The sequence below is a fragment of the Artemia franciscana genome, chromosome 13 (assembly GCF_032884065.1).
Source record: "Artemia franciscana chromosome 13, ASM3288406v1, whole genome shotgun sequence".
Lineage (NCBI taxonomy): Eukaryota > Metazoa > Arthropoda > Branchiopoda > Anostraca > Artemiidae > Artemia > Artemia franciscana.
Window position 1 is genome coordinate 17,613,734 of NC_088875.1, and position 16,420 is coordinate 17,630,153.

General features: G+C 35.2%; 1 protein-coding gene across 1 annotated transcript in view; it reads right to left on the reverse strand.

Moving 5' to 3' along the window:
- LOC136034598 (major facilitator superfamily domain-containing protein 10-like) overlaps positions 1-16,420 on the reverse strand; it is a 67,065-nt gene that overhangs the window by 5,700 nt on the left and 44,945 nt on the right. The window contains exons 6-9 of the mRNA XM_065715866.1: positions 12,286-12,388; positions 6,600-6,820; positions 3,572-3,662; positions 1,956-2,093 (exon numbers count right to left, since the gene is read on the reverse strand). Coding sequence (XP_065571938.1) covers positions 1,956-2,093; positions 3,572-3,662; positions 6,600-6,820; positions 12,286-12,388 — 553 coding nt within the window. The remainder of the gene's footprint in view (positions 1-1,955; positions 2,094-3,571; positions 3,663-6,599; positions 6,821-12,285; positions 12,389-16,420) is intronic.

The window sequence follows — 16,420 nt, forward strand, 5'->3', positions numbered from 1 at the left end:
AATTGGGTGTATCTACAATATCTGTAGTTTCTGTTCTTTGAGATAATTTAAATGAAGATACATTTGGAGAATTACAATTTTTTAGCGTGCTAATTGTAGAGAGCTTCTTGGTCTTCCTTTCTTTCTTTCTTTCTTCATTTCTTTCGCTTTTTACTTCCCTCTCTTTCTTTGTCTATTCCTCAACATCAAAGCTCAAGATTCATTAGCTGTAAACTCCCTCGATAAAAATATCCCCGAATTCTACCGTTTCATCATTTTGGCATAGAAGGCGAAGCTATTATTTCAAGACATACCTTTTCTTGGGTATGTCTATTAATTGTCTATTAAACAAGACATACCTTTTCTTGGGTATGTCTATTAATTGTCTATTAAACAAGACATACCTATTCAAAACCTTTTCTTGGGAAATCAATCTGGATGAGCACAATAATTTACACGCTTTGACTTAATAAGAGGCATTCAGCTGAGAAAACAATTTACCTCAAGAAAATAAGGTAGTTAATTTGGTTAATTTGGCTTTCTGACGGAAAGTCATCTAGCCGTGATCACTGATAATCTATTGTTGATTTCACTTTCTGACTGAAAGCCATTTGGCGGTGATCACTGGTTAACTATGATTCATCTGGATAATTTGGTTTTCTGACTGAAAGCCCTTCGGTGGTGATCTCTTGCCATATATGGTTAATTTGTTTAATTTTTCTGACTGAGAGCCCTATGGCAGTGATCACTGGTCATCTATGATTAATTTGCCTTTCTGACTGAAATCCATTTGCATTTCATCAATGGTTAATCTGGTTAAATTGGTTTTCTCAGTGAAAGCCATTTGGCGGTGAGCACTGGTCATCTATGATTATAAGTCAATATACACCAACTTAACTAAAACAAAGGTCTGTTTAAGAACAGGATTTGAACTTACCATCATGCTCAGTTGAATGATCTGTTTATTTGAGTATGACAAGGTAAAGGAAAAATGTAAGCTTTTTGCTGTTGATCTTCTAGGGAAGCTTGTCCAAACAGTGAAATTTCTAATTTCGCTAATTAGGCCTAAATTAGGTGTAATCTCTGTCCAATTTAGGTAGTATTTATCAAATTGTTTGTCATCACAAATTCAATGATTTAAGACAATCTTCTTGTATAGTGTTTCCTGTATACAAACTTAAAATTGTACATTCCCGAAGAAAAATCTCGTCTTAGCAGATTAAAGATGACTTAATAAACAAACAATTAAACCAAGTCAAAGAGGCAACTTAGTAGGCATTTCCCAGAGGAGCGGTGAGGAGTACCATCTGTTTCTTCAAAATGGAAATCAACGGCAAATTATGGTAGCATGACACTTTATGGCCTTTATGACACTATTTTTAGTTTTTGACATTAATTTCTTCAGACACATCTCCTAAATATTGTACTGAGGAAAAGAAAAAAATCCTATGAGGCCTATTGGGAGGCAGTTAAGGGATAATTTCAGTTTTTGTGGTTAGTTGAGAATATTATAGAATGCATGCTGCTTCATTAAATAGCTAATGAACTATTGTGCATTATGTTAAGATTTTCTTAACAGTCTTTACTTTGAGGATCAAAATCTTTGCAATTAAGCAGTTAAATTTTACTAACATGAAATGTGACAAGTCAATCATAATAGAAACTATAAGAAAATATTTAAAACGGTCGCAAAATACGAACGATATTTCGGGCGCAGTATTGTTTAGTCCCCCCCATGATTACGCGCTTGAAGCGAAATTTACTAATACAATATTCAATTCACCTAAAGTGAAATGGCATCAGTCATTTAGTTTTGCTTTAAAATCAGCCAATCCGGTAATATTTGGAAGTTGCTAAGGCAAGACAAAGGAACCAGAGAGCCAGCTCCCTCAATCTCAACATGATGTGCATATACAGGAGGTAAAAGTCAAGATAAGAATTAAGAAGAGGGTCACAGTTAAGAAGAGTTAACTTACTAAAAGAACCGACAAGTGGTCCTGTTGCACGAGCCAAAGCTCCTATTGAGCGGAAATTTCCCAAGATAATTCCTCGTCGCTGAATAGGTCCACATTCAGACACGAGCATAGTCATGCTTGGTACGACCATAGCAGATCCTAAAAGAAAAATATGTTCTATTCTGGGCACTTCGTTGCTCAAATTTTTGAATGTTATCCAAAATAAAACTACATATCAATAAATTATGTGCATACCAACCATGAGAAAGACCTAAATCTGGCAAGTTATGTGGAATACTATTCCAGAAGAAGCTATTGCTAGAAAATTCCCAATATAATTATAATAAATTATTCACAAATATAAGCAGACAGTTGAGACGCATATAGGTAAACTTACTTCGGGTTACATTTTGGAAATTTCGCGTTATAGTACTTAACTTATATATAAATGTTTTTTGTTTTTTTTTTTTTAATTAGAACACTCCCTATAAATAAGGACTAATATAGACAAACTACAAGAAAATGATGGCCGTTGAATAATGAGGAGTTTTTTTCTAGAAGCCATACATGACAAGCTCCACAATATATATATTTTCGTCCATTTCTCTCCTTAAGCTCTTAAATAAATTTAACGTCCCCCTCCCATTCTGTAAGGATTTTTACTTCCTTTGTCCACCCGCATCTTGAATATGCTTGTCCAGTTTACCATCCTGGTATCTCCCGTGATAAATCAGAAAAAAATTGAATTCATCCAAAAAAGAGCCCTGAGAATAATTCTTAAAGAAGCTAGAATACCATACTCGCTCCTTCTAAAAAAGGCCACGCTGGAAACACTTGAGCACAGGAGCCAAGTACTGCCAAGTACTGTTTCTGAACCTGTTCCTACCTTGTCTCCCAACCGTTGCTTAACCTCTAAATATGAAAAAAAACTGTGTCCCCTTCATTGCTGATAAAAAAAACACCACTAGTTTTCCTTTTTTTTATTACTCGGTACTGGTGATACCCAGTTTTATATTCGTTTGGTTCTTTTGATTCCCCCCCCCTTCTTTATGTTCTCTTTTATACTTTTTTAACGTATATTTTATTTCATTCTTTTTCGTTTTATCAGTTTTTGACTGTTTAACTTTCTTACACCTTTAGCTTAATATTTTTGATTAATGAATGATTTTTCTTTCTGATATTATTGATTTGGCATTGTTTGCCAGCTTTTTATTTGTTGTGGTTTCTGTATGATTTTTTTCTTTTTTTATGACTCCGAAATACGAAACATCAAAACCAGAAGTATAATTTTGAATTTCCTCCGGGGTTTGTCCTGTGGAATTTAATTGGCCTCTCAACAAGGCACATGTGCGCAAACTTACTATCAAAGAAAGATGGAAATGGGTAGAAGTCTTTTGAAATCAGAATTTTTTTTATGATAAATTCTCTCCGGGTTTAACTCTATTCCGAAATTTGGAAAGGCATGCCTGTCTACTATGCGTGAACCATATGACTAAATGTGGGAGCAAAAGTGAGATAATGCACTTTAAAAACATGTCTTAGAAATTTAATCCTGAGTTCATACTGGAGAGCTCCAAATATATTTGACATTAAAAAAAAACTGCATTGCAATTGCAACTCAATTTAAGCATTCTTACCTGCTGCATAGAGGAATAGGCCAAAATAAAGCATCAGCACTGAATTTGACAAGCCAATTATAACGAAAGATGGGGCAGTGACCAGCATGCTCTGAAAGAAAGATCGGCGTGAACATTATGCCCATATAAACAACTGTTAGCCTGTAGAACTATGACGGCCTTACCGACCCCATGACACATCTACAAACACTAAAGAGATTGTGGGAATTTCTTCAGTATCTCCCCAGGGAGATTTGAAAACGTTGGCCTAAAACAAAATATTCCGGTTCAAACGTCTTTCTCCAGAGAAATACTCAGCTCCTCCCCCGGCTAGAATCGTTGTTGTGTGTAATCATAACCGTGGACGTATCAAACTTTTTCTTACCTCCTTTTCCCACCATAAAGTATGCATATTTTGCGGATCTAAGACAACTTTGGATGTCCAACCCCAGGAGATTTTGCCCCTTTTTACTAGCATCGGTAGCCTTGTTAATAAGAATTTTAGTCAATGAAAACAGGAAGTTTTGACTTGTAACAAAGACATGGCCGTATCTGGATTTTTTTTCGGGGGGGGGGAGAGGTAAACAAGTTTTGTTTTTTGGGAGGAGCACAAAAAAAATTTAAAAACGCATCACTTTTTTTATATTCATTTTTGTTACGTTTTTTGAGCCAGACAAAGATTTCGGGGAGGCTTCAAACTCCCTAACCTCCCCCCCGGATTCGGCTTTGATTACAGAACAATAAAAGAATTTTCATTCTAACTAGTATATTCCATTTATAGTATCAAGCTTAAATGAGAGGGAGATTTACAAGATTTACTTTCAGATCGATTTACAGCTTATCTTGCGACCCATCTCAAAGGTAACATTGCGCCAAAAGACGCAACAGAATCCATTTGGAAATCTCTAGAAACCCTTTTACAGTTTTGTCAAATATTTACTTTCAGCAGAAACTGTTACAAAAATCTGACTGATATATTAACAAAGATAAACAAGGATTTGACAAAACACTGCAAGGAAAACAGGGATCAAAATTTCGACTAGTCTACTTCATAGGGGAAACTCGCAGATGTTGACAAAAACCAACCTTGTTTTTCTAAAGCAATTGTTTTCAAGTTCAAATATCCTTTGCAACCTTTCTAATTTTCTTTAAAATTAACCTTATTTTCGATAAAAGTTTAGATACCTCAGTGTGTCCATAAACAGGGTTGATAAGCGGAATTACCCTCCGCCCCATACTGGTACAACGCCCCATACTTTAAGGGGAATCAAGGACTCTCCTTAGTAATAAGCATCTGACAGTTTTTAAAAATATTACCCGTATGCATCTATATTAAAGCACAGTTTAGGGCTATCAGGATGTCTTTTGCAGAGCCCTGTTGTACATACCCAAGGAGTAAGTGCAACTTGTTAGAGTTGGAGCTGGTGCTAGCGTCGATGAAAAAAAAACTATCTACACCGTCTAGCGTTTGGCAACACTTGGTATTTTTTTGTGTTTTTCTAGCATGTTTTGCTTGTCAAGATTTTACTCATTGACTCTTAATTCGAATTTGGCCCTCCGGGGCTTGTGTTAGCAATTTTTTGAAATAAATGTCTTATCTTAAGTCTAGAATAATTCACGAAAATTGTAGAATAAGAATAATTCTGGAGATGTCTTTTTTTCTGAGAACATACATTTAGAGCAACGTGGCTATTTCAGGAACATGCGCAAAAATTTATTTCGGATGGTGGGAAATGATCATGGAACGTGGACGTCAGGACGTCAGGTGGGCGTCAAACCGCGAGAAAATATCGGTACTACCGGAGCTAACTTTTCAAGACGAACATACCCAGGGGGACCTTCTCAAGCAAAGCAACTTAATGTACTGTTTTATCACCTAAATGAACTTGAAATAAATTTTTTTCTCTAAATAAAACCTATTTAAAAAAATACTGAATATTTGACAGGAAACTAAGAAAATTTTTGCACTAACAAAATTGAGATATGAAATTTTTTAGAAGAGATTTGAGCGAGAACGAATTCAAATAAAGAACAACACCAATTAGAACTCAGTTGTCATCAGAAGATGTGTTCCTTTATTATTATTTTTTTTGCCAAAAGGCTTTTCCACATGTCAAAAAGGAACAAAACAAATAGGCAGTTTAGCTAGCATAATAGAATGGTATGGCCCACAGACAGAAAAACTGTAAATTTCAATTAGACCGTACTTATAGAAGGAATGAGTAAGTTTTTCCCTCATCAGGTATGTATGCAAGGATTTTATGTTTGGGTGAGGGTGCAGCATTTGAGGGTGTCTAATTTGTCAAGACAGGAAGAAAAACGTGGTGAACTGTGCAAAAATGATATAAAACTATAGAGAATCCTAACATCATGGAATTTTGCGGGAGACGCCATATGTTCTGACAAAATATACAGGCTACTAAAATAATTCAAGTTGCGAGGGATTTTCTCCTATAATTAGCTTTCCAGAACGTCCAGCAGCATTCCAGAATGTAACAATTCGTCAATACTGAAAAAGCACGACAGATTTTGCGAGAATTAAAAGGAGCTATGGAATACCCTAAAACTGTAAGATCTTAAGGAGGACAGTTGGCCTGGACTTCCTCTCCAGACATATATTTGACTCTTCTGTTAATCATTAGTAATATATAAGCATTAACTCGACAATATGAGGTCCAGTCAAAGCCTAGACTACTTTTCCAGAACACCCATGTTCTGGCAAAAGACATAGGCTACTGAAAGAATTTGTACTCCGAGAGGATTTCTTCATAACTAGCTTTTCCATTGAAGTGCTAGCATACCGTTGCATTACTGAAACAGGGCAACTTGACATATTCCAAGTATATTCACTTAATTTCTCTCTGAAATTCCTGGCGTCAAGGATTTCTCTGCTCAACTTTTAATCATAAATCAGCTTACAATAGGTTTGGCGGTACTGCTAATCAACTCCCAACATTGTATATGAATTTTTTAAGTAGTTTCACCCCATGTTTTTGTGGATAAGCTTTATAGCATAAGTCTCGGTTGGAGTAGTGATAGATATACTCACAAGTAAAGCAATGCGAGTTTGCTGTTCCTTCTTGATTCTCCTTCCAATTCCACCCTGAACTAAGGCCATTGAAACTCCGACGAAAAGGAACATTTTGCCTTGGTCACGAGGAGTGAATCCAAATTTCAGATGCGTCAAAAATGAAAAAGTGAATTCTAGCCCAGAATACACAAACAGGAACAAAAAGTAAATTCTTCCCAGCCATTTGAGCTGCTCAAAATCTGAAATTGCAATAGCTGACAATTAATTTGAGAATAAAGCAAATCATTAAGAGTTACCTTGCACACTGCAACAATCAATCCCACCCAAAACCAATGTGCGTATCACACAATTTGGTCTTATGGGGAAGAAATTAAAAGATTTCAAAGATTTTATTAGAAAGCAGGCTTTAGCAGGTTTTTCTAGAACATTCAAAGAAGTAAAATCTAGAAAAAAAAAATGCCGTATCTATCTAAATAATTTAGGTTAATCTATTCATAATATATAACCAGGATAACCGATTTACCCGGGGAGAACAATTTTAGAGACCCTAGTGATTAGTTTTTGTCAGAGGGTCTCTGGGCACAAAAACAAATTTACGCGTTTAAAACTTCATAATCAAACAGTTCGTGGTAACGAACTGTAGTAAGAAGCGACCCGGCTCAATGGTAACCAAAACTCTAAATAACGGCATTTTGATACCAATAGTTACATCAAAAAAATCATATTTTAATGCTGATTTTAAATATATAAGTTTCATCAAGATTAGTCTTACCCGTCAAAAGTTACGAGCCTGAGAAAATTTGCTTTATTTTAGAAAATAGGGAGAAACACCCCCTAAAAGTCATAGAATCTGAACAAAAATCAGACCAACAGATTCAGCGTATCAGAGAACTCTACTATAAAAGTTCCAAGCTCCTATCTGCAAAAATGTGGAATTTTGTATTTTTTGCCAGAAGACAGATCACGGATGCGTGTTTATTTGGTTTTTTTTTGTTTTTTGTTTTTTTGTTTTGTTTTTTTCCAGGGGTGATCGTATCGACCGAGTGGTGCTAGAATGCTGCAAGAGGGCTCATTCTGACGGAAATGACAAGTTCTAGTGCCCTTTTTAAGTGACGAAAAATTGGAGGGCACTTGGACCCCTCCCACGCACATTTTTTCCCCAAAGTTACCAGATCAAAATTTTGAGATAGCTATTCTGTTCAACTTAGTCGAAAACTCAATAAATATGTATTTGGGGACGACTTGATCCCCCACAGTCCCCGGGGGAGGGGATACAAGTTACAAACTTTGACCATTTTTTACATATAGTAAGGGTTATTATGAAGTGTACAGACGTTTCCACGGGGACTTTTTCGCGTTAGGGTGGAAGTGGGTCGGGCGAAGGGGTTACGTGGGAGGATCTTTCCATGGAGAGATTTTATCACGAGGGAAGAGAGTTCCCATGAAGGGGGCGCAGGATTTTCTAGCATTATTTAAAAAAAAACAATGACGAAATAAAAAAAAATTCCTCCTGGAAGTAATGAGTCAATTAAAACTTAAAACGAGAAATAAAATATTACGTCTATAAGGGGGTTCGTCTCCTCCACAATACCTTTCTCTTTACGCTAAAGTATTTTTAGTAATTTCAACTATTTATTCTACGGCCTTTGTGATTCAGGGGTCATTTTTAAAGATTTGGGATAAAGATAAAATTCAAGCTTTAGTGTAAAGAGTGAGGTATTGTTGAGGGGGCGAACTCCTCATATATTTAATAAAAATACACAAATATAGAAGTTCGTTACGTATGTTAATTCGTAAGGTACGTGTGTTCATTACAAACAAAAACGTTCGTACCAAAAAATAAAAAAAAATCTAATTGCATTTTTAAGGAACCTAAAATTGGAGGGCAGCTAGGCCTCCTAGCCCACTCCTTTTTTATCAAAATTATCCAATCAAAACTATGAGAAATCCATTTAGCAAAAAAAATTTATATGCAAATTTTGTTTTAACTATTCTATTCGATGAGCCAAAATCAAGTACTAAAAACTAATAAAAAAATTGACTCGGGAAAAACAATATTTGGGGGGAGGGCTCCAAGATCCCAAAAATAGCGCAAAATGTCAAAGGGCTATTTACGGTCCTGGATGAATGAGTTTAGGCTTATTCGAGATTTAATTTGAAATTTTTATCATCTTTTTTTTTACCAGAATAGATGACAATCGGTCATCTATTCTGCCTTTCTGGCGAAGACAACGGCCAGTTTATGTGCAGAAATGTAGAGAAAACAAAACAAATTTAAATTGAAAGCAACACTGTAATAACCTATTAAAGCCAGAGTTGATAACTTAAAGAAAGTAAACTCTTGTGAGGCAAGCCCTTGCAAACAAACCGCCAAACTTCCCAGAGCATGCTACTCCGTAACCTGCATTCCATACTTGAGTTTAACTTGAGAAAACCTTGACCTTTCAGAACTTACAAAAGGAATTCGGTACATCCCAGACCTCCGACAATCCGAACGAGGAAGTAAATTTAGCAGAGATTTTTCATAGAAATAATTTTTAGAATTTTGGATTTGAAAATGCCATATGGAATATATTTAATACTCGTATATCATTTAAATCTAACAAATTTAACAAATTTAACGAATTTAAGAAGAGGAATAATGTTTTAATTAGAAGTTATTTTCATAATTTATTTTCATAAATTATGAAAATAATTCATATTTATTTTCCCTTATTTAAATAGACAAAGGTTAATACCTTTACAGGTTCCTTGGTGCTTAGTTCTAAGTTGGTGCTAAATCTTTGAAGTGAAAAAAATCCACTTAGTGAAATCCATCAAGCAAATTTCCATTTTGAAGGTACTTCTAAATTAATGTTAAACTGTCTAAGGCATAACTAATTTTGAAAAAGGAAATATAGGCGACATCTCTTGAAATGAAACCTTCTCTGTTGTACTTTTTTTTAAACCATTCAAAATTGCAAATAAGAAACATAATGGTATCGTTTAACCAAAATTAAAGTTTAAAGGCTCATTCCGACATCATTCAGGCAACTTAGCCGTAATGCCGGATGCACATTGCCATATGTAGCCTAAGTTAAGAAGCATAAGTTACGGGATTTTACTTGGATCTGTTCACATTGATACTTTCCCGTTAACATAGAAACTCAAGTACTATTTGTATTATTCCAAAAATAACGTTTAGAATTAAGCAAAGATTTTGAATTTTTACGTAAGAAAGTCAACGAAAGAAAAAATATGTCTCACTGCTAGATTTTGAAAAATCCAAGTTGCCTACTTCCCCCTACATTGATGTCAATTGATGCCCCTGTTTACAAAAATAGCATATAATATTGACTGAAATATCACAAATTTCACCTCTTCAAATTGAAAAAATCCAAACTACCAGTCAATGTTACAATTTGATAATATACCGATAACAGCAACTAAAAATACAGTTTTGCCATTAAATTAAGCTAGGCTATACAGTCTATTAAAATTCAAGGATACAAATAGACGGTCAAGTTCATCCCAGTTTTGCTATTCATTCTATCCTAGAACTTGCCAAAACTCCTCAAAATTGGCAAAACCTTACCATAATTTGTGGCAGAATGAGGCCTTTATTCTTTTTTTATAGCACCTACCAGTGACCAATCAAAATCCTCTGAAAAATTTTTAGTATCTTACTACAGTTTTCCACGAATAATAATAATAATAATAATAATAATAATAATAATAATAATAATAAAGAAAACACTAAGGTGCCAGAGAAAAGGAAACTGGCCAGTAACAGGTGTTTACCTTACTTATCAAGCGATTCAGCTTAAAATTTAGACCTGGAAACAAATTTTTACAATTTAGCTATTCTATTGACCCATTCCTAAAATTGTGTTCACTAAACTAAAAAAAAATGAGACATAAAAAGGTCATAATCCTAGAATCAGCTAGTAGCAACGGCAATATTCTAGATGATTTATTTATCTTGGAAAGTGTCCTTATAATTTTCTTTCTATGGATTTAACATATATGGTCTATTTCTAATAAAATCAATGGTCACATTTTTGATTGATACCATTTTTCAAGTCTGGGCTATTATAAATCTCTCAAGTGATTATCCCTTAGTTAAAAAATATTTAGCTTCCAAAGAAGACTAAGTTACGTGAGCTAAATGAAAGTATAATTTATGTAAAATAAATTAAATAGGCTTCCCATGCCAATGTGAATGGGACAAAAAACGAATGTGCATCTGGCATAAAACAGAAAATGGCAACGCATTAAATTTCCATAAGACGGAGAAACAGAATATGCATGTTAATTCCATTACTATACAGAAAAATAGGCTACCAAGTAGCCTATTTCACTAAAATTTCTAACACATAAAAGAAAGCAAAACATTCTAAGAAACGTCACTTAGGTTAGGAAGAATCATTTATCGTCCCTCTCAAGTCTCAGCTCTTTATAGTCTGACAGAAAAATAGAACTATTTGGCTTTTTTATTTTTAACTTTAGCATAATGTCAGAACAACACAACATTAATACATGGTCTCAAACAGAGACGATGAAAATAACTTCTAATTAAAACATTATTCCTCTTCTTAAATTCGTTAAATTTGTTAAATTTGTTAGATTTAAATGATATACGAGTATTAAATATATTCCATATGGCATTTTCAAATCCAAAATTCTAAAAATTATTTCTATGAAAAATCTCCGCTAAATTTACTTCCTCGTTCGGATTGTCGGAGGTCTGGGATGTACCGAATTCCTTTTGTAAGTTCTGAAAGGTCAAGGTTTTCGATTTTGGTACCAAATACCCTTCATTTCAAACAATTATAAGCTGAATGAACAAATTCAGTTTGATTCATTCCAAAAATATCAGCTAAATATAAAAAAAGCAAATATTAAAGATTGTTTGCTAAAATTATTTGATCGTCTTATTTGTGTGTTTTGTTTTTGTGTCCCTGGGTCTGGGATGGCCTCCCACGCCCCTCCTGTCCGATATTTATTTATTTACTTATCCTTGTTACTTCTCTTTTATGATTTTTTTTTCTATTTTGTTTGTCTGGCCGTGTTAAATTTTGGAATCATTATTATGATGAGATGTTGATGTTTTTTCTATGTTTTTGCACTGTCCCAGCCTTACGAGCTCTGCTCTCTGTTGGGGCATAATATTGTTTTTGCATTTTTTAAGTTGAATAAAGAAAAAGTTGAAAGTTGAAAGTTAAAAAAAAAATTCAACTCCATTCATTTGACACATCTTAAACACCTACTCCAAAAACTACGCTTCAATGTATGTGCAATAAGCAGTGTTAACGTGCATGTCCAGGTAGGTGTTCACACTTTGGTTGGTGTTTAGCCGGATATGTACGTCCAGGGAGCTACCATTCATCCATAACATTTGGTCTTGGCTGCAAAAGGTTACCACCAAGGCTCCAGTTCTCAATTCTAGAATTACATGTCTAGTTTTTAGAATTTCAGCAATCAAGAAGGTTCTTTTGTGTCGCAAAGTTTGTAATATGTGCTTAAAAGCAGTGTTCATGTATAATTCTGGCTCAAGTTCCATGCCCAAGTAAGTGCGGAAGCTTCCTAAACTTCTATGTCTGATAATATATGTCTAGGCATAGACCTGGACCAGGACATTAAGCAACTGCCTGGCCAGTCATCAATATTTAGGCATAGATGTCTAGCTGGACCTGCTTAAACCTCACTTTAAGAAATCACAAACCTTTTTTAGGCAAATCCCCGGCAGTTGTAAACGAAAATATTGCTTTCGGATTGATATGATCTGCAGTGTGCTGAAGGTTAAAGTTTGACTTCGCTCTAGATCCCTAAAGTATAAACAGCAGAAGTAATAAAGTAAGTCTATAGATTTTCGTTATGAATAAAATAAAATAATGACGCAAGCAATTACAATGAGAAATAAATAATCAAAAAGAGAAAACTTCGAACAGATTTCCAAATCTCAAGAAGAAAAATAGAAAAGCTTTACAAAGATGAGAAGCATTAATAACTTTTGTCGAATAAGAAGGCATTAATAAGCATATTTTTTAAGTGACTTTATGAACAAGAAACTGTACTTACCACACTCATTGTTACTATAATATTAACAAATTAGCCAATAATAACATTTATAAATTATCAAAAGTATTTCTTTTGTATAATATTTATTGCTTATGTTTATGTTTAATCCTTAAAAAAACTAGTATGTTTGAGGGAAACACGAGAAAGATCAGGCTTTGATTTTCATTTGAAGATTAAGTAAATAGCAGACATCGCGGCTCTTTTAATTCTTCTGTGTCCCGCACTTGTTGTTCTGCATAATTTTCTGTATTGCATTTGTTTTTTCGTTCTTATTCAATGACTGCAGACGACACGAATTTACACCAATATAATAGGGGGAAAATTAACGATGAATAGGATATTCGGTAAAAGTCTTGACATAAAGCAGTGGATATTTCTAATTCGAAAGGAAAAGTACCAGGTGCATCCACTCACCCCCTCCCCCGTTGCAGATGTCCTAGGGTTAAATCATAGTTTTTAATAATGTAACATGCGCTGCAGATGCCAAACTTCTACTCAAATAAGCCTACCGAGGCTCTTTCAGATAAAACGATCAGTTCGGGCTAAAATATGAAAAAGAAAATTTTGATCACCTTTGTTATTCCAATGATGACATGCTTTCTATGATACAATTCCATCATTATAAGACTATAGCACACAAAAATTCAGCCTAAACCAGGGTAAATTCAGCCTAAACCAGGGTAAATTCAGGGTAAACCTAATCCAACAGAGTGTTCAGGAAAGTTTTATGTTGAATGCAAGAGATATCTAGGTCGAAATACAATTTACAGCTTCTTCTGTGTTTGAGCTATGTAAAGAGCTAATAGTCGATTGCACTGAAGAACTTCTTAATATTTCAATTATGAGTGGATTTTAAGATTATAGTTCACAAGAGTCCAGGAATAAGGAAGCCAATTTCTAGAAAAAACCAAAGGAAGTACTTTATTTCATATGGTCTTAATCAACCAAAGCTGAGTGCATTCCCAGATGATTCTTCAATATGAAAAATGAAAATGGCGTTCTCATCCGGATGATATGAGGATTACCAGTTCTTAGAATACAATACGGAGAAAGATGCTGCCTTCTGCTTCGTGTGTTCTGCCTCTTCCTTCGTGTGTTGTCTGCTTCTAGTGGTCCTAGGAATGACCAATTCGAAAAAGCTTGGGTCGAAGCCGGTTTGCGGAAATGGCACAAAACAAAGAGCAAAGTATAGGCAAAGAAATGAGAACTGGCAAGTTATTTCTATACCGAGTCACACAAAGCAGCTAGTCCCTATTTTTGTGACTTCGTCAATAATAGTAGTCATGTGGAAGTTCCTGCTTGATAAAAGCACTCGAACTAAGGTTTTGCACCAAGCAAAAGATGAAAAGACAAACAGAAAAATTGTGAAAACCGTTTTCGAACGTTGCAGGGACCCTAGCGAGACAGTGTATTGGCCTTAGGATAACTGAAGAACAAAATGGTAACTTTGTTTAAATTGTTCAACTTATAGCGAGATATGTGGCAGCTCTTGATACCCGATATAGACCACAGAAATTTACGTATTTACCCACAATTCCTCAGAATGAGTTCATTGACTTTCTTTCAGAAAAAATCAGGGAGAAGATCCTCGATGAAGTCTTGGATTCAGAAGTTTATCCTGTAATACGGCACACGATACTTTACATTCTGATAAGCTCGCGGTCGTAATCCGCAATATCGGCTCGGAACAGACACCTAGAAAGGCTATTAGATGTTAGCGCAGCTACAGACAAAACCGGGGGAAAGTATGTCGGAAAGTGTAATAGGAACATTGTCAAGGAGAGGATTTCATCTGGATGTACTAGCTTTCCTGTCTTATGACTGTACAAGTGCGATATCTGGTTAATTTAACGGAGTCCAGCAGGAAGTATCTGAACTTCTTGACCGCCGTGTACCTTCTATTCTCTGCCAGGCCCACAAACCAACCAATACTATAGAACACAGTGGCAATTCGATCTCTTTTGATAATAAAGCTTTTCAACATCCTTGACGAAATATACACGTTCTTCTTTTCATCTACAAAGCATTTTGACACCCTTAGAGAGAAAAACTCTCTTCGACTGAAAAAGAAGCCTTATTCTCCGAAAATTATCACTGACTCGGTGAACTATAAGGGCTGAAACAATAAAAGCAGTAGTTACTTAGCTTGAAAAATAGTTTCCACCATCTACGAAACAAAACAGATAAAGAACACGGATGCAAAGACGAAGCGCAAGCTAGCGACCTTCTGCACAGGATTCTAAACTGCGAATTTGTCGCTTGCCTCATTTTAATGAAAAAAACATGTACAAGATCAGGATAGCAACAGAAAAACTTGAAGAAGAGGAGATCAACACCACTGACGCAATTGAGATACTTGAAGTCATGAAGAAACTTTTCGAAAGAATATCAGAGGATCAAACGAATACTTTCATTGACAGTACAAAAGTGTTTGTCAGAATGAGAGAAGTCAACCCAGAGGCAGATTTTGTCAGGTATCATAATGGGTGACTTGGGCCATCTCGTTTTGACAGCCAAGATTAGGGTAAATCCAAGATCTCAATGTATCATTTCTACAGACAAAATTTCAGAATCCTTCTTGAAAGCTTAACTACAATGATGGGAGAAGATTATCATGTCAATTTTTGGCCATTTCAACCACCTTTAAAAAAAAGAATTCGGTTGCAGATATTGAGCTAGCAACAACGTTTTTTCCATACCAAGAAAGACCTCTAGATTTTACTGCTATTTAGGTAGAGCTGGAAGTTCTGTTTCAGTTTTACCACGGTCCTACTTGCTTCAGAGAAGTCCAGGGTGAAGGGCATTGCTGGCAACGTCAGCTAAAGCAAGCTAATCACCTATGAAAATTGGCTACGACAGCACCCGTTGCAGTTGCTACTGCTGAAAGAACATTTAGCAAGCTCAAGCTTGTTAAGAATTGGCTGAGAGCTGCCATGCTTGACTCTTGACTAGATTCCCTCGTGTTGTTGGCGAATGAGAAAGACCTCACCATTGCCATTGACTTAAACAAGATTTTCCAACGGTGGTTCACTTTGAAAAACAGGAGAATACAAGTATAGTTGTCCTTAGTTATGCATTTAAACATGATGTATTCCGTTTTAGCAGCTCATAGATAAGTATATTGATAAAAGGTCAATGTATAATAAATTTTTCACGAGTCGAACAATGTGATCCAGGAGTCGTTTAAATGATGAGATCTCACCCCTCCTAGCCTTGGTGCTTCGAGCCATCCCTGGGTAGCAAGGCCTTTTCCCCTGACAAAGCCGATTGTAAAATCATAATTTGGATTATAAATACACCATTTTACTGTTATTCCAGATCATAGAAATACAATTCCACTGACAATACACCCGAAAAAAGTGCATTTTGTGGGGTAATGGGCTGGGATTATAAATTTGCTGTTCCACAGTTTCTAATTGACAATCAAATTTGGTTTTATAGGATTCTTTCCTCCGCTGATCCTGTTTTAAGAATCTGGTTTTTCACTGGATAACGATATTTTTCCTTCTCAACATTCACACTACCTACAAAAATATAACTGATCTTGATATAAATAGATGGCACTGCCGGATAGTGTTTTGACTTCCAATTACAATGTATTACTACACAACGTAAGACAAACAATGTATGACTTTTTCATCCGGTAACAATAACTGTATCAAGTTAAGAACTTTAAAGCACGATACGAATGCAATCAATGGTTTTCTTCCTCAGGTTTTGACAAATAATTATAAATATTTTTTGGAAATTAGGTTCAAAGAATCTCACAGAATATTGAA